Source organism: Macaca fascicularis, chromosome 9, assembly GCF_037993035.2.
Source record: "Macaca fascicularis isolate 582-1 chromosome 9, T2T-MFA8v1.1".
NCBI classification, from domain to species: domain Eukaryota; kingdom Metazoa; phylum Chordata; class Mammalia; order Primates; family Cercopithecidae; genus Macaca; species Macaca fascicularis.
This window is the reverse complement of record NC_088383.1, coordinates 61031960-61058797: the sequence shown is the minus strand read 5'-3', so window position 1 is coordinate 61058797 and position 26838 is coordinate 61031960. Positions and strand designations below refer to the sequence as shown.

General features: G+C 45.2%; 1 protein-coding gene across 4 annotated transcripts in view; it reads right to left on the bottom strand.

Annotated features, from left to right (window-relative positions):
- Positions 1 to 26838, bottom strand: part of GRID1 (glutamate ionotropic receptor delta type subunit 1) — a 792303-nt gene that overhangs the window by 10260 nt on the left and 755205 nt on the right. For 3 of the 4 annotated variants that reach the window (XM_005565260.4, XM_065520779.1, XM_065520780.1), the window contains 2 exons: positions 10104 to 10270; positions 3623 to 3863 (listed from right to left, as the gene is read on the bottom strand). In XM_005565260.4, the coding sequence (XP_005565317.2) occupies positions 3623 to 3863; positions 10104 to 10270 (408 nt within the window). Of the gene's footprint in view, positions 1 to 3272; positions 3364 to 3622; positions 3864 to 10103; positions 10271 to 26838 lie in introns of all 4 variants that reach the window. The other variant, XM_015456100.4, reaches the window with a different exon arrangement.

Here is a 26838-nt window from a genome sequence, read left to right as displayed (position 1 = left end):
ATTCTCAGAGCAATGGCTCCACATCCCCCATAAATCTAGCGGGTGGCTCTTTACTGCATCCATGGAGCTTGGTGCATTCACCTGCATTGGATAACTACATAATCGTCTGATTCCTTAGAAAAAATATGAGCTCAAATCTACATGAATATTAAGGGGTTGAACGCACATTACTACTCTTCTTCAAGTAGGTGTCTAAACTGTGACGACATCCTAGAGCAAGCCATTAAACACAACTTGGGCTCTACCCAAAGACACGTTTCTGGCTCTTAAGAAATACAGCCCATGCCTCAAAATGAAACATTGAAAGATCAACCAGACACTCTCACCTAATTGCAAATGCTGCCCCATAAAACACGGGCAACCAGGAGCACAAAGTAGTTCTGGATTAAATACCATCATTATTTTTTGAAGGTTTTAAGAATATGCTTCTAAAAGACTGTTGTTTTGAGCCCTTTCCTGGTTCCTATTCCCTGCATGATAAAGTCAAAACCTCTCGGTCTGGCATTTAAGTTCTTCGGTGCAGGCCCCATATCCCTCCCCAGCTTCCCCTGCTAGCATCTCCTTCCTCATGTTGACGCTTCAGCCCTAGAGCTCCAGGAGGTATGATGACTTTGTTCACCTCCGTGCTGTTCACTTTGCCCAAAATGCAACTTCCTGTCTCATCTTTAGTACCAGGATTTGTATCAATGCTTCAAAGCTCAGTTCTAACAGCTCTGAGCCCCAAGTAGTCTTCAATAACCACACCCCTAACCCCTCTGACCCCACCATGCCCTGGCTGGGCTGGATGCCCCTCAGCACTTTTGTGATACTTGCTGATCACTGCAGGACAGCCTGCTCAATGAGTGGAGACTGCTGGGCCCAGCTCTCTGCCACATCTGTGCATGCGGAGGTAAGCTCCCTGAAGGCAGGGGCCGAGTCTCTACAGGCAGGCTTATTAAAGGAAGAAAGGGAGAGAGGGAAGAAGGAAGGGAGACATTGCATTTGAAATTTGGAAACCCATAAAAATAGGAAAAAGATGGAACATTTCCATACAACCCTTCCTAGCAACACCAGAAGGGGTTGGAGGACAGGCAGCTGCTGTGCTTTTCCAACCTGCCTCTCTCCATGTGTCCTCATTTCTATCTGGAAGCAGGTTGGCAGCAGGGGCAGGAAGTCCCACATTCTGGAAGCAGGGCTGATGTATTCATCATTTCATAACTGAGATCCTGGACTTATGCGGAAGCCAGAATAAAAGGTAGGATGTTTTACCGGCAAGAAAGGAGCTGTTCTTCACAGCTAGGTGATTCCTTGGTCTCCTGGTCTCTACATTTTTTTCTCTTTTCTTTTCTGTCTTCCTATCTATGTCTCTTTAACAATCACCAGTCTCTCTCTCTCTCTCTCTCTCTCTCTCTCTCTCTCTCTCTGTCTGTCTCTCTCACACACATACACCACAACAATTAACTGTGGGTGGTCCAGGCTGAAATTGTCCAAACCGTCACTAAACTAGGCATTGTGAAGGGACATGGCTAAAAGCAGACAATGACTTCCCATCCAAAGGACAAGCTCTCCCTGCAGGTGGCTCACAGATGATAGGCTAGAGGCTGGGGCTGAGCCTGAACCTGTGTCTCCAGGCCCCCAGCCTTGCCCACTGCTGCCCAGGAAGGCAAATTCCTGACAGTGTGATTTTCATCCACCTGGAGACCCTCCCCTGCTCCCCTGACACAAAAGGCCTTTGCACAGAGGAAACCAGGCTGAAGACTTATGGAAAATAAGCAAAACCCAAAACAAACAACATGGAGTGGGAGCAACGTGGGCCAATTTGGGGGCCTGGTCTTTTCCATCCTTCTCATCCTTCTTGGTTCTACTGGGAGTGGTTTTGGGACCACTCCACCATGGCTGCCCACTGATGCTTCCGTGCATAGAGACCTGGGTGGTGCCAAGCAGGTGAATGGTGCACTCTGGCCATGGCGTGGAGGGGCTGACACGATGAGGAGAGGTCAGATATGTGCGGCCTTTCCTTAACACTGCTCGTCAGAATAATTCACTGTCCCTCCCACTGACTTCTTTATACAAAATGTTCCGGTAGCCAAAGAAGCTCGGGACAGAACCATCAACTGTTCCTTTCAGGCCTTTTCCTCAAAGCTCTGCCTTTCTTCCCTTCTGAGCTCCGGGGGTGACAGGACAGCCACTGAGGCTGCAACTGGCTCCAGCTTCACATTCCCTTACATGGAGATACACTGAAGGATGGAGAGGAAGACAGATGTCCCCGAATATTGCAGATGTACTGAGTTAAGCAGTGTCCTCCTTCCAGGGAAGAGACAGCATAAGGACAGAGAGCTCACTACCTGGTATAATGCAGAGTCCTGTAAAGGAGTGAGGGACACCTACCCCTGTCCTCACCCCTGACCTGCCAGGAATGCCCTTACAGACCAACGAATGGAGGGTGAGATGTGGCCAGACACCCAGGCCACAGACATGGTGGACCCACCCTTCCTGCCCAGAGGTGCCAAATCCCTGCCTGAAATTAGGCTGAGAAGGAGCCCGCTGGCTCTTACGTCCTCCTGGCTGTTTTTCTTTCCTGGCTCAGTTTATTTTTGTGCCCCTTGGACCTCCTTCCTCTGAAACCATTTAATGAACTGCCCGGTACTATCTGAGCTTTCAGTAAAAACAAAAACAGGTAAAAAACAAAAACAAAACAGAAGTGCTTTTGGGTCTGATGCAGGTTGCTTTACCACTTCCTGTTTGAGGTTTATATCCATTTGCACCCACAGAGTCTCTAAGCAGAGCTGTGGTTCTAGACATAGCTGAGGCCTATGTGGCACAGAGTGACAGCCCCGTGGATGGTGTGGCTGGGCATGTGTAGTTTCTGCTGGCAAAGCATCATCACCAAATGACACTCCTTTCCACCCTCCCTTAGGGGAACTGTCTCCAGGTCTCTGGGGGACCTTGGTGAAGGCTTTATTTCAGAAAAAATAAAAATTAAAAAAAAGAGCTTGCAGAAGAATACAAACCCGATAAGAAGGAAGTGTGGAGGGACAGAATCAACTTGCAGTTGGCACATACAGGGAGGGACGTGTGCCCAGAACCTGGAGTGTGGACAGAGCTAGAGTGTTCCCTGGGCTGGGTGTACCCAGGAGGGACAGGGGCAAGGCTGGGCCCTGCAAGGAGGAGAGATATAGGGAGAAAGGAGTGCTGGGAGGGACAGGGATCCCCTGATGCTCTGGGAGAACAGTGCCCTGTGGCCCTTGGTGAGAAGTCAAAGAGAATCAGGAAGGAATGGGCTCCTCTCTTACCCTACAGGTGGTCTCTCCAGGTCAGGGTGGAGGCACATGGGCGGGGCAGGGTAGGGAAGGGCTCTCTGGCGCTGCCCACGCTGTACCTGCTCTATAGATAAATACAGGACTTTAGTGGCTAAGGCTGGCACTGCAGCACTTTGTTCAAGCAAGAAAACATCCCCTACATTCTTCTCTAGTTTTAAAAACAAAATAAAACAACAACGAAATCCCCCAATATAAAACTCTGTTGTCTCCACACAAGATGACTCAGGTAACTACTAACTAGAAACAATCTGCCCTCCCAGCGGCCCAGTGTGACACTCTTGCCTCTAGGCTGCGAAAGGGAGGGCAGGCCCCAGGGTGCTGACCTCCTTGGGGGTCTCCTGGTGGCACCGGTTGCTGTTCCACCACAACTCCAGGGCGGCCACCAGGCAGGCCAGGAGCAGGCCGATGGCCAGGATGCAGAAGACCCCGGCGAAGCTGTGTAGCTTGAGGGATTTGCCGTCGGCCTGGGCACTGGCATGGCTGGTGAGGTCACAGCGGCCCATGTGTGGCCACCACTTCTGCTTCAGCACATCCAGGTCCCCTGTGTCCTGCAGCTCCAGGATCCTGCAAGACACAATCCAGGTGAGCTATAGCCACTGACCTCATCGACTCAGCCATGAGGGCCCTGGCCCCTGCCCCACCATGCTGGCCCCACCACAGACAACACTGAGCCATCCTAGCAGCTTTCTGCCTTAGCTCTTCTCTTCCCAGTCCACTCCCCACACTGCAGGTAAAGTGTTACTCCCAAACGCACATTAAGTTTTGTCACTTCCCTCCCCAACAGCCCCCCGCTCTCTCCCACCCTATCCCACTGCCCAAGAATAAAGTCTGACAGCAAATCACATAAGGCCCGTCACATGGATTCTGTGGCAAGAGCTCAAGATAAAACTAGGAAATACAGAAAGGAAAGAGGCAAACATTTAGGTTGTGGATTTAGGATATTCCTGATCCTGAAAATGCTTTCTTTTGAGTTTTCATTACTATATCCTAAGTCTCTCCCACTGGGATTCACCAAATTATTCATACAATCATTTGATTTGAGGACCTTCTGTGCTTTGCCTAGTATGATGTTCAGCACTGCTGAGCTTATGGTCTAGAGATACAATCACTGACCCTAAAAAAATTAGCTCAATCAAAGTGCAGGCAGAACTGTGATTAAAAAAAAAAATTAATCAAAGTAGAGGTTCTAGGAAACAGCACATAGTAGGTGGTGTTCACTGGAGGATTGGAGAAAGCCTCACCGAGGAGCCTACAGGTAAGGAGAAGCTTGAAGGATGACTAATCATAAAACAGCTCACATGGGTCTAGCATGTTCTACGTGCCAAGGATTACCCTCCATGCTTGACAAATAGTGTTGAATCTTCATTCGCATGCCAATCCTTTGAGATGGTTATTCCTGTTTTCCCATTTGACAGAGAAGGAAATCAAGGCACAGAGAGGTGAAATGTCTTGCCAAAGTCATTATGAGGCTGCCAGGGTTGGCTTTCAACTTGCAGGAGGAAGAACCTTCCTGAGACTAACACCCCATGTGAAAGTCATGTCTGGGATAGCGCTTAGCACGTTTAAGAAGTGGAAAAATGGCCAGGGAGGCTATTGGGTGGTACGGGAGCAGGCATCAGGTGAGGACAGGGAAGAAGGCAGAGCCCAGACACGGGCTCTGAGAGGGCATGAGCGGCAGCTTCGATTTCATCATGTGTGCAATGGTGGGACAACCCATGCTGCTTCTGTACTCCCCACTGTGGTTTTCTCTGGTTGTGGTATTTTTGTCTGTAACCCAGGAGTCTTAACAGAGAGCCAGTGGTAGCTGGTAGCACTCAGACCCCAAACACCTAAGCTTTTCCAGTGGGGAGTGGAGCTCTTTAAGCCTGATCCATGGTGATATATTCAACTGATAACATCTGTAGAGGTCCCTCTGAGTTCTCTGGGTGTGCGTCGTTAGAGAGCAGCAGTTGTTTATAGCCAGGAGAAATCCACTGCCCACTGGACAGTTGTGTGATCTCTACCCTGGACCTGCATTCCAGCTCAGCTGTGACCACAGACCGGAGGCTATGCTCAATTCCCATACATGGGCTGGTGTCTGGTGGAGACAAGAGTCACAACCCTGAGGGGGTCCCAAGACCTGTCAGCATCATGGGCCCAGCACAGCATGGCCTCTTGATGTCTGGGAATGGCCTGGCTCAGTGCAAAGATTGGCTTTGGAGGCACCAGACCTCACCTGGACCGGGGACTTGCCCCACCTAAAGCTCAGTGTTCTCATCTTTGCAACATAAACTGTTGACCCCCACTTAGATGAGCAGATCCTTCAGGACAGGAGCTGTGGGTTATTCTGTTTTCCCTGAGCAACCACAGTGACTGGCATCACTAAGGCTTTCAGTAGATGTCTGTTGTGTCAATAAATGTGTGAATGTACTAATTGAGCAGTAAAAACTTGACTAAGATGGCTGTGGTTAGATATTGATATAATGTCCATTAAGTGCTCAGGGCACTGGTCAGGATGAAAGACACAGAATGTGGCTGTACATTCAGGGACTTGGTTGTTAAGATACATGTGCATTTATATGGTTTGGGGTCATGCTTAGATTGCCCCAGAACACTACAGACCCCTCTCATGGCACATCACATGGTGAACCGGACAGCCGTAGTGTTGTACCACCTCATATGATCACGTCAGGCCAACTCAGTGGCTGCACGTCTGCCTGTTCACTGGCCTTAATAAGTCTGTGCTGGTAGGCATGAGGAGGCTGAGCCTCCTGGCAGTTGCAGGAACCTCAGGGACAGATAGGCAGGACCTCAGGGCCTTTGAGGAGGTCAGCAGTTGAACAGCTAGCTAGCTATGGATAGACAGTAGAGCTTTGTGTTCATGGCTATCCATTCAAATCCAGGCTTGGAGTCTCTCAAATTTAGCTCTCTTATCACTAAAGCCTGAGGTTATAATAAATGTACCTACCTCACAGGATATTGTGACAAAATGAGAAGAGGGAACACATACAGACCGTTAGCTTGAGATCCAGCCAGTAATCAGAGCTCCATAAAAACTGGTTAGTTGTCAGTCTGATGGCCACATTGACCAGTAGCCTTATCTTGCCAGCACTGACATGAGCGACCTTTTATAGAGAACACAGTAGGAGCTGATCATTTTACACTGTTTGAATCCTCATAACAGCCTGCAAAGTGGTTCTTATTATGTCTATTTTACGTCTCAAAGACCTAAAGCTCAGAATCTAGATGACTTGCCCACTGTTGCAATTAGAAAGTGGCAATGCTGCTCATCAGAGCTGGGTCATTCTGACCCAGGAGGCCATGGTCTTTCCAGAACAGCAGGCTGTTCTCCTGGGGCCAGCTTCGGGGCCTAGGGGATGGTGAGGCTCTGGCCAGATGGTGGTTGTGGGGTCAGATCCCCACTCTTCTGCTCATTAGACAGATCCTGTGCAATGTCAGGGAAGTTGCTTAATTTTGCTGACCTCTTCCTCCTGCTCCCTATAATTGTATGCACTTTTTATACCCAGTCTTATCCCAGAATGATAGTAAGGCAATTTATAGGAAAGCATAACATAAAACAAAAAACCTAAACAAACAAAAATGATATTTAAATATGGAAGGGACAGAGGAAAGATAAAACAAGTCACAGGTACAAAATGACTTTGAGAATGAGGCTAAACTAATGCACACCATAATAATCCATACTCCCGCTTACAAGAAAGCCAGAGGGATAATAGCCACTTCCTGAAGCCAGCTGTTCTATTTTCCAGACAGATATAATTGCAGGTGCTTTTTTTTATTCAATAGCTGTGGAGCCTGCTACACAGTAGGTGCTCAATAAATGGCTATTAAGTTGCTAAATATTTATTGAATGCCCACTCTGCATGCTGTGGTCTGCAAGCCTGTTTATAGCACATAAGCCCTGCCACACATGCACATACATCTAGATTCTGTCTTCTGCCAAAGCAAAGGAGCGTATCTTTATTGAAGGAAGTAGTTTAGTTCCCAGGATGAAGGGAAAGACAGTCACAGCAGTTCCACATAAGGCTAGGACCTACCATTTATACCAGAACCTGTTTTCTACAAATGGCATGAGGCACTGCTCTCAGGACCTGTCCCTTCACTCCTCTGAAACATGCCTTAGCTAGGGGCAGCTCACAGTTCTGTATGCACCATACAAGAAAGCCTTTTTTTTTTTTTTTTTTTTTGAGAATAGGGTCTTTTTTTGTCGCCCAGGCTGGAGTGCAGTGGTACGATCTCAGCTCACTGCAACCTCCGTCTCCTGGGTTCAAGCAATTTTCATGCCTCAGCCTCCCGAGTAGCTGGGATTATAGAAGTGTGCCACCACATCCACCTAATTTTTTGCATTTTTACTACAGACAGGGTTTTGCTATGTTGGTCGGGCTGGGCTTGAACTCCTGGCCTCACGTGATCTGCCCGCTTCAGCCTCCCAAAGTGCGGGGAGCCATGGAACCCAGCCCAACAGAACCTTTTAAAGAACCACTGGCATCAGTAAGTTGGCAACATGAGGTCTGAGTGTCGCTACTCAAGGGATGATCCCAGCCCAGAAGGAACTGTACCATACAGGAAGATGAGGAAACTGTGGGAGGCCAGCACAGGCCACTGGTGACGTTTCCTTATAATCACAGAGCACATGCCTTCTGATGAAAGCAAACAGTAATCAAACACTACTTGTCAAAATGACATGGAAACTGGACTAGCCACATTTGATTATGGTGACTGCTGGAATCAGGAGAGCAGCCCATGGGGTCTCTGTTGGGAGGTTTTGCACATGGACCTCACGGTCAGTGAGTGGACAGGTAGTGGGCAGGCTTGTTTCAGAAAGCCTGGTCTCTGGAATCACACACCCCATGTTGGCCCTGGCCCTGGTCCTCTGAAGTCACACAAAGGACATCTCACTCCTTCTGCCTCCAGCAAGGCTTACGATATTGGAGGTGGGCAGCCACACCCCTCCCCACTCATCTCCACCTTCCCCAGGTTGAGTATTCTCAGGTTCTACTCTGACCTAATGGGAGTCCCCTCTGCTCTGACTCCATTCAGCAATCCAGCCAAGACCGGGGCTCCTGGACTAATGTCTGCTGCCTCTTCTCTCCAGTGTGTCAGTGTTCACTTCAGCAGACTCTCAGGAGCCATGTGAGCAGTGTGAGCACACGGGGACTCTAACCTTTCCTCTCTGGGGCCCCTGTGCTTCCATGAGCGCGTCTTGGGGCGCATTAGTGGTCTTGGTGCTGCTGCTGTGTTGGCTCCATGGGCTCTCTTACCATCTGTTCTAGAGAGATGCTCAGAGGTTGATGGTCTGTGGAATCGTCCTGAGCCTCCCATCTCGGAAAACCAACTGGTGTGAACCTCAAGAACACCAACGTGTTATAAATCCTGGAGAGAAGCCATTCTTTCTTCATGCATTTAATCTGAGCAATTGATAAATCACTACTCCTCCTTCCCTCTTGTCATCTCTCTCTGCTCCAGAGAGTAGAGGGAGGAACAGAATGTATACTTGATTAAATTTAAGGGAAAACCCAAAAGTCTCATTTACCTTAATTAGCCCTACTCTTTTCCTCAGTTTTGCAAAGAAACCACTGAATGGACTGGTTGCAGGCCCTCCTCCTCAGCCTTCCCTTGATGGGGCTGAGGCCCAGGTACTCATGAGCAGAAGGGCACAATGTGGACATCTAGAGTGTGGGAGAAGGGAGGTTGTGGGGCTTGGAGATCCAGCAGCCACATGGGCATAGCACTAGGGCTCAGGAGACCTGGATTCTACTTCCAGCTCTGCCAGCAGCTGGCTCAGCAATCTGAATATCCTAGTTACCCTCTCTGAACTGCAGGATGTTAAAGAAATGATTTATAAGGACTCTCACGTCTCCAAATAGAAGTTCCTTAGTACTGAAATCCATGCATTAATCAGTTGACAAGCGTTGCCCCTGAACCTGGCATGATGCCAGCCTTTTCATTCAGATGCTTCTGCCTCATTTTGGATTTGGGTAGACTCTGGCAGAGCCTGCCCATAGGGCTTCCTCACTGGGCTCTGCAGATTCATCCCTTCACCCAGCAAAATGCCCTTCACAGATGTGTGCAAGAAGATGGCCCAAGGCTTAGACATGTTGGGGACAGGAGCTCTTGTTCACAGCTGACTACTGGACAAAGGCCACTGAACTACCCATGCCCCACTTCCACCCTTTCTGGCTAAGGCCACATCCCTTCCCTGCCCCAGCAGACAGCATCTCCTTGGACAAGGAAACTTCTGCCCTACAATCAGAGGCCCCTTCCAGCCACGTGCAAATAAATATGGAGACATTCTGCTTCTCTGACCCTACTTTTTAAAAGTCTCCACATTGACTACTCCACTTTACAGGTACATTTCTCTTTAAAAGTGATTAGTAGGCCCTTATCAGATCCTGCTAATTATTCATTTTTCTGGCTAACTCCTCCTCATTCTTCCAGCCTCAGGTGCCCCCTCCTCTGGGAGGTTCTCCCAGATATCCTGGGTCTGGTGAGATGCCCTTTTCTGCCTGCCTCTACCCTAGCATACTGAGGATGTCTTTGCCACATGCTAATATGCTCTGGGCTGGCATTACCTGCTCACAACAGAGACCCCACAGAGACTCTGAGCCTTCCTGGCAGGGACCATATACTTCCACAGGGTCTGAGGGTAGGGGAGGAGGAAGCAGTGGGGCATAGTATGTGCTTAGGAAAATGTGATGAACAAAGGTGTTTGCATTGGCTCTTGTCTTCTAAGAGGTTATTCTCTTACCCTCGACCACCAGAGTCCCGAGACACTAGAGTCCCCAGGCAGCTGCCTGAGCTTACCTCTGGGAGAAGAGGTCCCTGTAGGGGCTGCCATGCTGCAGGGCGATCCCGTAACCCTTGCTGCTGATGCTGTTGCCAATGACAGTCACCGAGCAGTCGTCATCTGTCAGGGCTGCGTATTCCACCACGGCCACATCCCATAGGAAGGCGTAGTTCCCCTTCTTTGCCTGAAAGATCAAAATTACCATGAAATCAGGTAGGCCTGGCCAGTTGTGTCAGCTTTGATCGGTGAGCTATCTTGATGGTGGGATTTGAGGGACCCATCCTCAATGGTCTTCCTACCCACCAGACAGCACAGCAACTCTGCTACTGTTTCCTGGCTTACAAATACCAGCATTGGTTGAGGCCACTCACTTTGACTAGACATAAAATGTGTGCAGACCAGCCACAAAACATCTCATGGAGAGGGGAAGAGCAGAGGAACTAGAGGTGGGCTCTAAGACGAGCTTCCTGGTCACAGTGCCATGGGCCTATGTCTCAGATTAGAAGGCTCAGCTTTGGAGAGTGTAGAAAATCTAATGCCAGGTGACTGAGATTCTCAGATCAGAATTGTTGGGGAGCATAACAGTTGGGGATGAGGAACAGGGGAGAATAGAACCATGGCAAATCTTATCCACTGATATTTCTACTTAGAACTTGTCTGAGCTCTGCTTAGGGTAAATCTGGAAAATGGCCCTGAATTCAGTGCCCCAGAGTAATGATGACTTAATATCAAGCACAAGCACATGCACATGTCTAGAGTCCCCTGTGCATGAGGAAAAATCCATCAGGGACAGGGCTTGACTGTTATGGTGCCATGCCAGGCTTCTGCCACTTGTCTTTTATTGCCCACACATGAAGGTATGCACATGCCTGCACACACCCCTACACATGCACACACATGCCTGCACACATACACCTGTGCACATCCACATACATATGTGTAATACACACACATCTATGCACCCATAAGTATGTGTTCACATACGTATGCACACACTCACATGCATATATGTTTGTACACACACACATGTAAACACATATACGCACACACACGTGCAGGTTTCTGGTGTCACTGTCTCCATATCAGTGCAGTGGTGGCAGATTCTTCCATCGGGAATTTGCCTGCGGTGACAGCTAAAGTCCTACTCTGTCACACCCATCCACAGCAGAGGTTGTCTTCTATCCTGAACCACAATTCTAACTTTGCCTAGAGTTTGGGCACTGGGAGGGAATGCAAGCTGCTTTACTTTCTGGAAAGAGATGCAAACCTGACACTGTCACTTGGCCATCTTGAAACAAAGTAGGATGTTCTTAATGCAGCAAAGTGCCCGGCTTTAATGCTATAGCGAGCACACAGACAACTCGTTGCCACTTCTTTCCTTTCTACCGTGGATCGCACTAGATGATGGGGGGCCTCATTATGGGCTTAGTGACAGCACTGAAATATCACAGACAATAATAGGCCATGCTAGCAAGCTACAGGCTTCTTGGCATTGTTGAGGGCATTGTCCCTGGCTCCTGCCTTTGTTCAGTTGAGTCTTCATGTCCACTGAGACTTTCCAAAGAGTGTCATAGCTACTTAGACGAAGTTAGTCAAGATTTTATTTCTTTCAAGACCCCAAGTGCCCATGGCCCAAGATGGCTTATTTCTTTGTCAGAAGTTCTCCATTAGAAGGATTTGTGGGCAGAGTGTGACCTCCTGCAGTGGGAAGAGCCTGTTCCCAGACATTCAGACAATTTTGCCCAACAACCTTGTAAGAAATGACACACACCTGTGCCACTCATTGACTTTCACCTCAGGGAGCAATTCAAATATTACACCAAGGCCTCAGTCCTCAACCAATCCAATTTCAGAAGTCCTAAAGGACTCTGACCCAGGTTGCAAAATTACACACATCTCTCTCCTTCCATGTAGGAAGATAACAGTCCTATAAATTTTTCCTGCTGGCAAACAAGTTTTCTCACAAAAAGATAGACATTTTCAACCTCTTAGTAACCAAGTTTCTCAGCAAAATGTTGACTTATGACCTAATATTTGGTTTCAGTCAGACTTTGGAGCATTTCACATCCATGCTTGCAATTCAACATGACAATCAGACATTGTTATTTGTACAATTTCAAAAGGGCATGTCACTTTGAGGGAAAAATTAAGATCAGGTTTGTTTCTACATTTCAAGTGATGCTCCAAGAATGAAAACAAAATATGCTGACTTAGACAGAGTGGAAAGGGACTCCAAGGAAAGCCTGATGTGGCCACTCTAATGGGACACGTGGCTTCCTTCAAGCCACAGGCATTTGTGACTCAGTTTGGGCTCAGGGACAGGTGAGCACAGCTGCATGAAAGCACCCACATTTATAGTCCTGCTGGCCTAAGCTGAAAAGGAGGGAACATCCAGAAGGGATGCTGGCAATGGCTCAGCCTCAAATCCCTGCTAACCAGGAAGGAAGTCCAGAGGAGACAGTAGGACATGCCTTCTGGACCTGCTGAATACTCCATCTCCCCATTTGTCTATTTGTAAACAGGGACTAAGTTCATCATTATATTTATTTTTTCTTTTTTTAAAAAAAATATAGACAGTCTTGCTATGTTACCCAGGCTGAATTTGAACTCCTGGGCTCAAGCAATCATCCTGCTTCAGCATCTTGAGTTGCTGGGACTACAGGTTCATGCCACTATGCCAGGCTGCCAATATATTTCTTGTGTCTGAGGAAGCATGTGGCTGGATCCAGAATCTGCCTGAAAATGCCGAAGCAGGAGCACCTGGAGAGGGTGCTGTCCCACATTTTGTGATGGGAGCTGGAGGTAGGCTCTAGGATGAGCTTTCTGGTCATGGCATGGGCCTATGTCTCAGATTGGGGGTTCACCCTTGGAGAGGGCAGAAAATCTAATGCCAGGGGACTGTAATTCTATGGAAATGTAGGGGAGTATAACAGTGTGGAGATGAGAAGGAGGGGAGGATGGACTGTGGTAAATCTTATCCATTTAATATTTCTACTTAGAACTTGACTGAGCCCCGTTTAAAGTGAATACAGGAAAAGGCCTTGACTTCAGTGCCTCCAAGAACAGGTGACAATATCCAGCACAAGTACATGCCTAGAGCTCCCTGTGCATGGGGAAGAACCCTTTATGCATAGGACCCTGACAGGGCCAAATCAGAAGCTCCAATGGTGGCAGGACAGGCCAGATTCTAGCTCTGTCCTTAGGAAATACCCTCCATTCCTAAATGTCGTCTTCACTTCCTTGGCATCCCAGAACTTTCTCAGCCTTTCTCTTTCAGCTCCATGCTGAGTAAAAGGCAGTGCTGAAGTATTTCCTTGGGTCCCCAAGTTCATCTATTTCCAGGAGAACTTTCTGGACCTTGCAGACATCTCCCCCAGTTTCCAGTGTGTCACAGAGCCTGTCTGAGACATAAGGCTTCTTAGGTCTGACCATACTGTCAGGAACATTGCAGACGCCAGCTCTAAGAAGTCAAAATATCCCACCCATCATGGCCCTGTTGTCTTTATACAGACCCTCTTCTTCTCCCCTTGCAGAATGAGCTCCATCCTGTCCCCACAAAAACTCTAAGCTTTGCTTCTTCCTTGTAGGGTCAGAATCAGTTTTCCATGTGGCCCCTAATAATGATGAATTCACCCCCTTATTCTGTGCTACTTATCCACTGGTCTGACTTCCCCACTACAGGGAGGAACACCTAATATATCAAGCATCTGCCTCCAGGACAGCCAAGTGTGTCCTCTCTTCCCTGCCCCTCCTGCTGCAAGTTCACCCTCCTTCTTCCTTGAGTCTCAGCATTTCCTCCAATCCCGCTCCTAGGTTCAGTCACCTCCTCTGTGGGTGCAACCTCTTATCTAGCCTCTAGTTCTGTTAGGAAATCATGTCTATCTCTTTCTCGCCATTCTCCATCCCTTCACCTCCATTTCAGAGACCTCTCACATTACGAGGCATTTGTCATTTCCTATTTATATTAACTCTTTTCTGTTGAGGATGTTTTCAGGCTCTGGAAAAGACACAGCATAGGCAGGAATCTAGCTTCCTCTCAACCTTATGCTATGGTCTGGTGCTTGTAGAGGGAGGAGGGTGAACCCAGTCACCTCCCTGCAGGTGTCCCAGAGTCCCTTGGCCAAGTGTCACAACAGATCTTTAGATCTGCTATTTTTTTGCTACTTCCTGTTCAGACCAACTCCTTCTTCCTGTATCTCCCAGTACTGTCTTATCCCTACTTCCAAGTGGCTGTGGGAAGTTGAGGAGGATAATGTCTGAGAACAGCCATGACAGGTGGTAAGTTGTTTGCAAATAGATTGTTAGCATTTATCTCATAATGCCTAAAAGATAAAAGGGATGCCACTGATTTGAGTTCTGCTATTAAAAGAAAACAAAAGCAAACACTATATTTCACCTTTCAATGGGTTAAGTTACCTTTATCTGGTTTGGCTGGTCCATTTATAATATTAAACGCATTCTGAATTTCCAATTGCTGACTCACCATGGATCAATGCCTTAGAATAAGGCTGGTGGAAAGTTAGGCTGGAGACAAGGCTGTGGATACAGCCAAGCTTGCTCCAAGCCCTCAGCTCTCTGCAGAGCCTAGGTGGGCATAGACATCCAACAGTCCAGGCCCTTTTGACCCCAGAGAGCCCTTCAGGACTAGTTACGGGGTCCTGGGACTCCAACCCATGTTTCTTCCAGGAGCTATGAAACGTATTTGCAGATCATCCTAGAAAATAGATGTCTGCAAACTAATATGTGTAAGTGGCCAAATTACATTTCTAGAACATATGGTCTAGAAATGTAATTTGGCCACTTACACAGCGCTTTAAAAAAAAATGATAATATCTAGTGGTAAAGGAATTGTGAAAAAAATGTGCGTAATCCTTCATGGCTACCAGCACCACAAAATGATGCAACCCTTTGGAGAGTAATACAACAGTACAAAACACAAATGTTTAAAGCTGCTCATGTCTTTCACCTTTGCAAGTTGGGAATTTAACCAAAAAAGTAACCTAAATGTATCTAAAATGCATGACAAATATTCTAAATCAAGAGTTGACTCTAAAGTAAACATATGGTTTAAATATTTACTATTAGGGAAACAACTTAATCAATTATGGTTCATAAATGTGATAGCATTTTATGTAACAGATAGTAATATAAAGACTTTACAGAAACACTATATGTTTATATTTATATACATAGATATGAATACTTAAGGAAAGTGAAAGAAAATAATAGGATGAACAGATTATTATTGATAGATACAGTATTATTGCTCTTGTGTGTACATGTGAAATGCAATATTCTAAAAGATGGATCATCACCTAATAGAGCGGGATAAGTGACACTTTTCTAGACAAGTGGGTGAAAGTGTTGTCTTTATTTAACCTTGTTTCACAGTTTGTTCTATCATGCATGACACAGACACCTAATCCAATCTGCATCCTCCATGTGCCCCTGGCTCCACTGTAGCAGTGCCCTGGCCCATCATCAACAGGACACAAAGGTCTGGGAGAGCTCTCAGACCTCTCCAGAACACTGGCTCCCTGATAATAGCCAAGCACTTGGAAAAATCTCCTTGACATTTCTGGCCTACCTCTAAACATTTTGCTTCATTTCATTCTCTCCTTTTCCTAAAAGAAAAGCAAACAAACAAACATGGTCCAGACATAAAAAAGAATAGATGCAGGAACTTTAGGGAAAGGAGGAAGAATATCTTGGCATGAGAAAAAGTCAAAGGCATGTGAGCATCTATCCCTGGGATGCCAGGACAACAACAGCTAGAGAGACCACCCAGCCTTGTCTCCCAGCAAACACCTTAGCAAACAGATTCCCTTCTCAGTCTACCTGCACCCTGGGTTCTTGCAAAAGGAAAAAAAAATTGACATGGTGAGGGAGTCTGGCTCTAACACTTACAGCATCCTCCCTAACATTTAGGGGAATATGATTGGCTTCTATTTGCTGGAGGAAGGTTGGGCTCTATAAAAGAAGCCGCAAGTGAGCTGGGTTATTGGATGACTTGCTTGTGTTCCATGACTTCACACCGGCAGTAAAATGAAATTGCATTGCCTTTTGTTGCTCCACTGATTCCACCCCTTTTGGAACTCACTTGGAGCACAACCTTTCAGAGACATCAGCCTTCAAGGCAAGAACCTCATTACACTATTACATTCCATCCTAACTGCTTTGGAAAGGGACAAGCAACCACACTGCTCCCCCAAATGAGAATGTTTGTGCTGCAAACATCAGTTAGAAACGCTATCGGAAAGGAAGCACAGAAGGAAGCCAGGTGCCCGTAGTGCCAGGTACAGGGAAGGTGTGGGGCCCCCACTGGGTACCAATGCCTTCAGAAACCTGATCCCTTTTTTATCCATGTAATACTACTCAAGGGCAGAAGATTCCACTCCATTTACAGACAAAACAACAACAACAACAACAACAACAACAACAAAAACAAAAAAAACTGAGACTCAGAAAAATTAAATGACATGTCCCAAACAAGCCTGAATTATGAACAGTGGAGCCATGTCAACCTGAGTTACATCTGGCTCCAAAGAAGTCTGTGCTGTCTCCTCTGTCCTGGTTAGACTCATGAAGAATGGACTGGGGAGAATTCACCTACTGTCTTTGCTCTTGGACCACTTCCCAGGGAACATTGCTGGTGACAGACCACACACAAATGGCAATGCCTGTATTTCCCTAGCTTTAGAAACAAAAGTGGTTCATGGAGTCACTGAAACTCTGGAAGAAGGGAGGACACGGGGTCTGCCCCTTCTCTGTACATCACGGACTCTTTGGAAACCTGACACATTCTCGTGTGCATTCACCATCTGTGCAGAGTGCATTCTGCCTCTGCTTCAGCCACCATTTATCCTAACAAAGCAGAACTCAGCCTTTTCAAGCATCCTAAGTCTTAGTTCCTATAGTCATGTTCATACAATGGCAACACATTACCACAGGCAGCCTGAACCCTGGCTACGGTGATACCTGTATTATGTATGCACCATGCCAAATTATAAGATTCAACAGTAAAACCCAGACCATCTGCAGAGAAAAAGACAATTTTGCAGTCGGCTGGTGGGAGTGTGGCTGGCATGATATTTCTGGAATGGCAATTTGGTGGGGAGAATTGAATGTTTTTAAAATGTGTACATGCAGCGATTCTACCCCGTGGGATTTATCCTGAGGAATTATTCAATTTTCAAAAAGTGTTTGCATAAAGATTTTTTCAGGGCAACACTGTTTAAACTAGTCAGAAGTTAGAAACAACCTAAATGCTCAGTAATTGGGAATCAGCTAGGTGAATGATAGTATTAGATGGTGGAACATTATGTTACCATTAGTATGGGGCTTTAAAAGAGCATTGATTGTTAAGGGAAATTTCCATGGGAAAAAAAGAGGCACCCCTGAGCTATGAACCAGCCTGGGTTACTGAATCCAACTGTATGAGTTTAAATGCTAGCTCCACGCTTGCTGTCTGTGCAGACGAGTTGCTTAACATCTCCGAGTCTCAGTTCCACTGGATAAACTGGTCCCTACCTCACAGAGTCCTGATGAGGATTAAATTACTCAATATGTGTGATGTACTTAGGATCTTGCTTAACATATGGTAAGTGCTAAATAAATGATAATCAATCTTATATTGTTTAGTGGAAAATGAACCTATTACACTAGAGTATTGACATTGTGACCACCTCTTAAATTATTATGTAAATCTTTATGTTTGTGAAGGATCAAAAATAAGTGCCAAATACAAGCCATGGTCATCTTTGGGAGGTGCCATCATGAGTGACTTTTGTTGGTTTTGAACATCTCTTTGTTGCCTATGTTTCCTGCAGCTCAGCAAGACTCACCTTTTGTGACTACGGATATCGAGGCTCAGCCTCCTTCCTTGTGCACAGCGCCGCAGAAAAAGCAGGGTGCCCACTGTCACAGCTCAGCTCTCCAGTGACCCTACTGTCTCAGGGGCTAAGAATTGTTTCCTGAAAAGACGGTTGTGAGTGGGAAATTCCCGAAGGCAAAACACTGTACCTGGCACAGCATGAGGGCTCAACGCGAGTTCCGTGTCCTCCTCCTTCCTTCAGTTCCCAGATGGTCAGGAGATCCATCTGTCAGCTGTGATTGAAGCATTTTCCCTCCACCTACTCCCCTCTTGCCAGTCACCCCCCATCTTCACCAACTCAGCAACACACTCTGTGTGAGTATGCAGTGTGTGTGCATGCAGAAGAGTGTGAGTTTGTGTGTTTATGTGCATGAGAGTTGTGTATGTGCATATGTGTAAGTGTGAGGGAGATGTGTTTGTATAGATGTGTACATGTGGATGCACATGAGAATATATGGGTGGGTGAGTGTGTGTGCATTCGATAATACACGTTAGTGTCTATAGGTACGTATTTATGTGTATGTGTGCATGGGAATGTGTGAGTGTGTGTATGGGTGTGTGCGTGTGCGCATGTTGGAATAATGTACATACAGGTATGACTGTGTATGTGTGTGAATGTATGTGAGGGTGTGAGAATTATGTATGTGTACATGTGTAAGCGTGAGGGAATGTGTGTGTGTGAAGGTGTGTGTGTATACATGTGAGAATTGTATATATGTGTGCAGGTTGATGAGTGAGTTTATGTGTGAATGTGTGAGTATGTGTATGATTGTGAGCACCATTGCCCCAAGGGAGGCAGCAGAGAAGAGGACTCAGGTACCAAGCTGCTGGAGAACCATGAAGGGTTCAGAAAAAGTGGACCTTCAGCTGGAGATAAAGAGCCCATCTCTAAAGAGAGAACAATGGAGAGAGGTGATGCAAAATCAAAATGATGTGAGGCTGTGAGGCCGACCATTGGTGGGCCCAGCTAGGAGGCTGCCAGGAAACCTGCTACCCAAAGAATGAAAGGTAAAGACTTTTTATCTGGATCAGACTCTGGACCAGCAAAAGGAGGCAAACCAGGACAGGCTTAGTTGGGGGGCAAGAGATTGCAGACAAACTCTCCACAATTACTGAAAAAGCTGCTTTTCTGAGGGTCCACAGGGCACAAAGTCAATTTGGCTCCTGGCTGCAACCCAGAGTGAACAGGATGGGACTGGACAATGAGATGACACAACCAAAGGGGAGCAAGGCCTTCTGGCAGCAGGTAGGCCTCTGGCTTGTGTGGCATGTAGAGCACAGACACTAGGGCAGCCCTTAGCTTTGTCATGAAAGGCCCAGAGAGGCCACCCATGACCTGGGCAGGAGAACTGAGAAGATGGAGGTGTCGCCAGGCTACAGCAGTAGGACATGGCTCCTGATGGCCAGGTGCCAGGATTTCTGCAAATGATTGCCTGTCTCATCCTGGTATTCCTGTTTCCTAGAGTAACATAGTCAATAGTGAGGAGGACAGCAGTGGATAGAGAGAATGAGAGTAATTCTGCATCTCAAAAAGGCCACCAATCCCTTTTTTCCATGAGTTTCTTTTCTTTGTTAAAAAATTTGTATAACTTTAAAGGGTACAAGTGCAGTTTTGTTACATGGATATATTGCATAGTAGTGAAGTCTGGGATTTTACTGTAACCATCACCCAAATCGCCTACATTGTACCCTTATGTAATTTCTCATCCCTTACCCCCATCCCACCCTCCCACCTTTCCAATTCTCTAATGTCTGTTATTCCACACTCGATGTCCAGGTGTACACATGATTTAGCTCCCACTTATAAGTGAGAACATGTGGCATTTGATTCTCTGTTTCTGAATTATTTCACTTAAGATAGTGACCTCCAGTTACATCCATGATACTGCAAAAGGCATTATTTTATTCTTTTGAATGGCTGAATAATATTCCTTTGCATAAATATACATATATATATCACATTTTCTTTATCCAATCAACAGATTGATTTCATATCTTAGTGAACAGAGATGCTATAAACATATAACTGCAGTTATCTTTTAGATATAATAATTTTCTTTGAATAGATACCCAGTAGTGAGATTGCTGGGTAGTTCTATGTTTAGTTTTTTGGGAAATCTACATACTGTTTTCCATAGAAGTTTTAGTAATTTACATTCCCACCAACACTGTAGAAGCATTCCCTTTTCCCTTTTCTCTCTTACACCATTCTGACTGGTGTAAGTGATATCTCACTGTTGGTCTAATTTGCATTTATCTGATGACTAGTGATGTTCTGCATTTTTTCCCTATGCTTGTTGGCCATTTGTATTTCTTTGTTTGAAAAATGTCTATTCATGTCCTTTGCCCACTTTTTAATGGAAGGACAGATAGCCAGAATTTGTAAGAAACTCAAACAACTGAACAACAGCAACAATAACAGAAATGCCTTTTCTCTTACGTTATCTGCCCTTTGATTTTTAACTTCGTTTATAGAATTTTCAATTCCAGGTCATAGAGAGCACAGCATGGTATGTTGGCGAGAACAAGGATTTGGAGACAGGCAGACCAGGTCTTTCTTTAGCATCCTTGGCCAGCTATCTGAGCCCTCTGAGCTGAATGCCCTCACCTAGAAGACAGGAATAGCATGCCCACCTCACACACTTGTCACAGGAAAAGACAGTGTGGTGCATTGAAGAAACGCAAACAATAACACACTATTCTCATGATCATGACAATCATTACCTGCATTATCTTATAGCTGAAAGTTTGGATCCTGATAATGCAATTGCCTTGGAATAAATAACACTTGAAATTATCCTCAATAATCAGTATAGTAAATTAGAAAAATTGTTAGACTAGGCTGGATCACAGTCTTGGCCCAATTACTGATTTCATATCAATTTATAAAAATGGAAGAGTGGCACAGATGGTCCTTTAGGTCTTCTCCAGAACTGGCATTCTTAAAGTCTATGATATAGACTAGTGGCTCTCAAAGTGTGTTTTCTGGCCAAGCAGCATCAGCTCACTGATGAACTTATAAGAAATGTAAATTATCAGGTCCCATCCCAAGACCCACTAAATAAGACTCTTAGAACAAGGTCCAAAATGCTATGTTTTAATAACCTTTACAAGTGATCCTGATGCATGCTAAAGTCGAGATGTAATGATTTAGACCTCTGGGTCAAATAATTTCTGATCTTCTCTTGAACATAGGTTTAGAAAGGGAGATAGTATTAAAGCTCCAGGGTGATGAATTGGAGTACTGAATGGAAGAAGGGAAACCATAGAGTTGAGAGACCAGGGCTACTAAAAACACATTTTAAAGGAAAGTCACACTGAACATCTTCCTGAAAATAACTCTACTTTATGTTTTACCAGCTATTCTCTTCCCTTACCATCAATTCCATTCCCTGAATTTCTTAGAAAGTTCAGGATAAACTTCCGCAGTCCAAATTGTGTACGCTTTCCACCCAAGGAAATTGAGGCTCAAAAAGAACTGTACCCAAGGCCACAGAATTAGCTATTGGCAGAGCTTCAATTTCTCCTCAGATCTCCTTGACTGCAAATTGCCTTCCTCTCTGTCACATCAAAAGTTCAGTATCAGTAGCCCCAAACAGCCACACTGAGCCCCCTGAGCAATTGACTCTGTCCTCATGCTGGTTTTCTCCCCTCTTCTGCTGCCAGATTCTTGTCAAGTCTTTGTTAATGACATCTGCCTCCAGCATCTGACCCTTTGGAGACATTATGGCAGCATTCCCTTTTAGGGCCTCCAGCACTTTGGGGAGGAATAGTTTTATTTAGTGAGCCAAAAATTGTCCTAGTAAAATAAGGTTTCTTATATTTTCAAGAAAAAAGAAGCTGGTTTGGTACAAAGGAAAAAGAAAAGTCCTAAGTTGGAAAAATCAATGCCTCTTTTCTCAAATTCTGAAGTTGTACGCTATCAGCAAAACTAGGGACTATAAATAACCTCGTCAGTAGGGCAAAGGGACACATTGATTTTTCAATGATTTGTCAAAATTTTAAATTGTCCAAAGACCATGATAAACAATAATCTAATCTGAGTTATTCCATGGGAAAAATTAAGATGACCTAAAAGAAAGAGTAAATCTGTGTACCCAGATACAAAATAGATTACAAAGGGAAAAGAATACAGAATGAAGAATGCCATCCCAGGAAATTTAAACAACTTAAGAATACATGAATTCAGGGTACACAGACGACAAACATACATATGGTCAAATAGCCCATAAAGTACAGGAACAGGACTGTGCAGATACTCCCTGTGTGCCAGGTACACACATATGCACACCCACCCACACCCACACACACACACACACACAAGGAAGAATGTAAGCTTGACCATGCATGTCCTGTTTGCTCCCCTAGCATGATGTCTGGCATAGAGTTGGTGCTAAGTAAATATGTGTAAAGTGATTGAATAAAAGATGAAGGGATGGCAAGCAAAATCTGGGAAGCCAGAAGCCTTGGTCTTGGCTTGACTGAGCTGCTGAGTGGGGCACATCCTGTTTGCCCCTCCTGGTCTGCCCTCCACCCTTTTCCACCCTGAAGTCTCTTCCAGAGGCTTCACAGACAGCATTAATGGGCACCCTTGGCCTCAGTTTCTAAAATTCAAGAATAAATAAAATACTAATAAAACAACAATCATGACAATAAGCACCATTTGTTCAAGCAAACGTTCTCAAACTCGGAAGCCATGAGGATCACCTGGAGGACATGTTAAAACACAGATTGCTAACCTCCCTGTTGCCCAGCTTCTAATTCATTAGCTCTGGAGTAGAGTCCAAGACGGTACATTTCTAACAAGTTCTCACATGATGCTGGCAGTGTTGGAACAAGGCCCACCCTTTGAGAACTACACTGTTAAAATATACTTTTTAATGTTTTTCTTTTGTTGTTTTGAAATGGAGTCTTGCTCTGTCGCCCAGGCTCACTGCAACCTCCGCCTCCTGGGAACAAGCGGTTCCTGTGCCTCAGCCTCCTGAGTAGCTGGGACTACAGACATGTGCCACCAGGCCGGGCTAATTTTGGTATTTAAAAAAAAAAGTTTTTATTTTATTTGAAGGTGTGGGATACACGTGCAAGATGTGCATAGGTGTTACATAGGTAAACGTGTGCCATGGTGGTTTGCTGCACCTATCAACCCATCACCTAGGTATTAAGCCTCACATGCATTAACTTTTTATTCTGATACCATCCCTCCACCCCCCAACAGGCCCCAGAGTGTGTTGTTCCCTTCCCTGTGTCCATGTGTTCTCATTGTTCAGCTCCCACTTATGAGTGAGAACATGTAGTGTTTGGTTTTCTGTTCTTGTGTTAGTTTGCTGAGGATAATGGCTTCCAGCTTCATCCATGTCCTTGAAAAGGACATGATCTTGTTCCTTTTATGACTGTAGAGTATTCCATGGTGTATTAATTTTTGCATTTTTAGTAGAGATGGGATTTCACCATGTTGTCCAGGCTGGTCTTGAACTCCTGACCTCAAGAGATCCTCCCGCCTCAGCCTCCCAAAGGGCTGAGATTACAGGCGCGAGCCACCATGCCTGGCTCTTTCACATCACTTCTAATCTTTACAATAACTCTGATAAGACCTGGTATTATTATTCTTATTATTCAGGAGCCCGTTAATTTGCCCAAGATCTCACAGCTAGTAAAAGATGGATACAAGATCCAAATCCAGTTCTTTCAGAACCAAATCCGATTCTCTATTCACTATGCTATGCTGCCTTTAACTGAGCACTTGACTTCACTGAAATAAAGTTTAAGTGAGACCCATGAAACTATACCCCGAGGCCAAGGTGGCTTTGCTGTCTGAAGCAGCTTCTTCTTAAAGTCTGTTTAGCCATAAAGGGTTGCTGGGAACTGGCAACACGAACTGTGCTGTGAGGAGAGAGAAGCAGCAAAATTGCATGCTATCCCAATTAACATTAAGGAACATCCCTTCATGTGCTGGGAGACCATCTCCAGAGGCTTATGTGGAAGAGCCTCATCCTCTAACTCCATTTGTGGCTAAGTATTCCTTTATGGCCTTTGCTAAAATGTCAGAGCTCACACAACAGCCTTGGAGCACTTTGAGGAGCTATAAAAGAGGTCACATTCTGACCAAAAAGATACAAATGGACTCTCATTCCTCACAGCTGAATAAGCTGTGGGCTCTACCTGTCGGAATTTACAGCTTTGTAAAGTCAAAAGAACCATAAAAGTTCACTGGTAGAGGGCTGGGTGCAGTGGCTCACATCTGTAATCCCAGCACTTTGGGAGGCTGAGGTGGGCGGATGACCTGAGCTCTGGAGTTCGAGATCAGCCTGACCAACATGGAGAAACCCCGTCTTTACTAAAAATACAAAATTAGCCAGGTGTGGTGGCGCATGCCTGTAATCCCAGCTACTCGGGAGGCTGAGGCAGGAGAATTGCTTGAACCCAGGAGGCGGAGGTTGTGGTGAGCCGAGATTGCTCATTGCACTCTAGCCTGGGCAACAAGAGTGAAACTCCATCTCAAAAAAAAAAGTAAATAAAGTTTACCTGTAAAGGGGCTTTACAGGGGTAGTGGGGGAACTCCTGCACAGTCCTGATGGGGGCACCTCTCTCTATCCCTCTCTCTCTCTCTCCCAAACACACACACACACACACACACACACACACACAGAGAGAGAGAGAGAGAGAGAGAGAGAGAGAGAGAGAGAGAGACTACAATTTCAAAATATAGGACCCAGAGCAAATCTTAATATCCTCATGTTATAGAGTGAAGAGACCTATCAGCTGTTTATTGGAGCACCCCATCCCAGTGGAAACCACTACTTCTACCCAAATATGTTTTATCTTATGGATGATCACAAGATAATGATGACAATGATAATAGTAGTAGTAATAACAAAAAGACACAAAAATGGTAGAAAGAGACAGCTAATTTTTGGGAAAATAATTTAGTTTTTTTGAGTTTTGCATTCCTTATTTGCAAAATGGAAACACGCCACAAAAGATCCTCAATGGTGAAGATAAAGTGCATAAGCACAATGCCACACATGTCAATTTCTATGTAAATGTTATTTTTTTTCACTTTTTCTTCCTTTTTGCTCCTGAATAAACATTATGCCAATAAAGTGGAAATAAAACTAAGTTACACAAAAATTGCCAACAATCTGGCTGACATAATAAATCAAAATTATTTTCACCAGAAATTTCTTCTTGATTTTAATGTAATCTAATAACAAAACAATTCAGTTTAAAATGTAAAAACTTAAGTCATAAAACCCAAAGCAATAATATTCAATGGAACAAGCAGAATGGAATCAGCCCACATTTACAGCCAGCGCTAAGGTGAAGCGTATCAGACCTGGGTACAAAGCAAATTACAGGGTAGAGAAAATCTGAAAAAAAAAAAAAATCAGATTTAAGCGAAGTCAATATCCTCCCACTTCCTCTAATAAGAAGTTTGAAAATAATCAAGGTTAGCATGATGGCATGGATATTGGTTTGATTCCAGAGCTTACTCTATCAAATTATAAAAATTGTAAAAGAAAGTAATTGCAGAATTCATAACAAGATTTGCTTGGCAATGCTCAAAACCCAAAGCAGAATAATTTAATAAGGGAGGCACAGTGGGGGTTTTCCTTGATCTTTGGACTGTATTATCCCAAACCAGTCATCACCAAACAGAATTAAACGGCAAGGAGTTATAAAGGGGCCAACTTAGTCAATTGTGTGGCAACGGGCTCCAGTAAGACTGACTCTGCCACTCAGGCCCAGGGCAGAGGACCCCCTGCCCTCCCCTGCCCCCTCCTTGCCCTTACTGCAAGTGGACCCCAGAAATTTTGCTGCTCATTCATGTTTAAGAAAGATACATATGAATGCATTTCTTCCCACTCTCATTTCTTACTCATTGAACATTTACTTTGATTTTTGAAAGGGTAGGAGACTTTGAGTAAGCGCTTTATCCCTATGCCCACCTCTGTCCTCGGCCAGCCCTAAGGACAGACAAATAAATAAGAGGCAGGCCTCACCATAGAAAAGCCCCAAGTCTAGCAGGGCTGTGACAGAGCAGGGCACTGAGGGTTGGATGGCATCTGGTAAGGCTGCACTCTGGGATGACCTGTGTAGTAAGGGGAAAGGGAAATCCCAGGGAAGGCTCAGAAGACACTAATGTTTCTGTTACGGCCTGAGGGATAACCAGGAACCAGCCTGACAAGCAGAGAAGGAGACTGGTGCTCCAAGCAGTGTGCGGGAGCTGAAGCTTCATTCTAACCACGAATTTCTTCCATTTCTGTGGAGTGTCACAGGGTAACGACAAGGGCGCTGGAGTGAGAAGAGTTCAATACTGACTCAAGCTTGATTGTCAGCAAGTCCCTTGCCCTCTTGGAACTTCAGTTTCCTCATTAATGAACTGGTTGTGCTGAAGCACAATTGACCTGATGCACGGGAGAAACTTAATCTCACACCTGGTCCAGACCAGGTTTCTCTCATGGTAGCTGTTGTGATAAAATTAATCTCCTGATTGTCCAAACATTGACATAAGGCCCAATGGAGGAAAGGGAGACCCAGGATAAAATAAGAAAGGATACAAAAATATTTTACTTTTGAAATAATATACTGTCCCAAGTCCGTTTTTGTCTTCTCTTCTAACTCAGTTTTAGGAGGAAAAGTGTCACGTCCACTTTTACATATTAACTGAGTTCAGCACTAGTAAATGGGTTGATGAATAAATGAACGAATAAATGGATAAAATACAAAATACTTCACAGAGTAAATCACCGCAGAAATCTATATTTAAGGAAGAAATTTACATGTCCATCACTTCTGATTATTGAACAACCATAGACCTCTAAACACGATCTTATTCAATTTCCCCAATTAGCCACAGTTTATAATGGCAATGCCCAGGA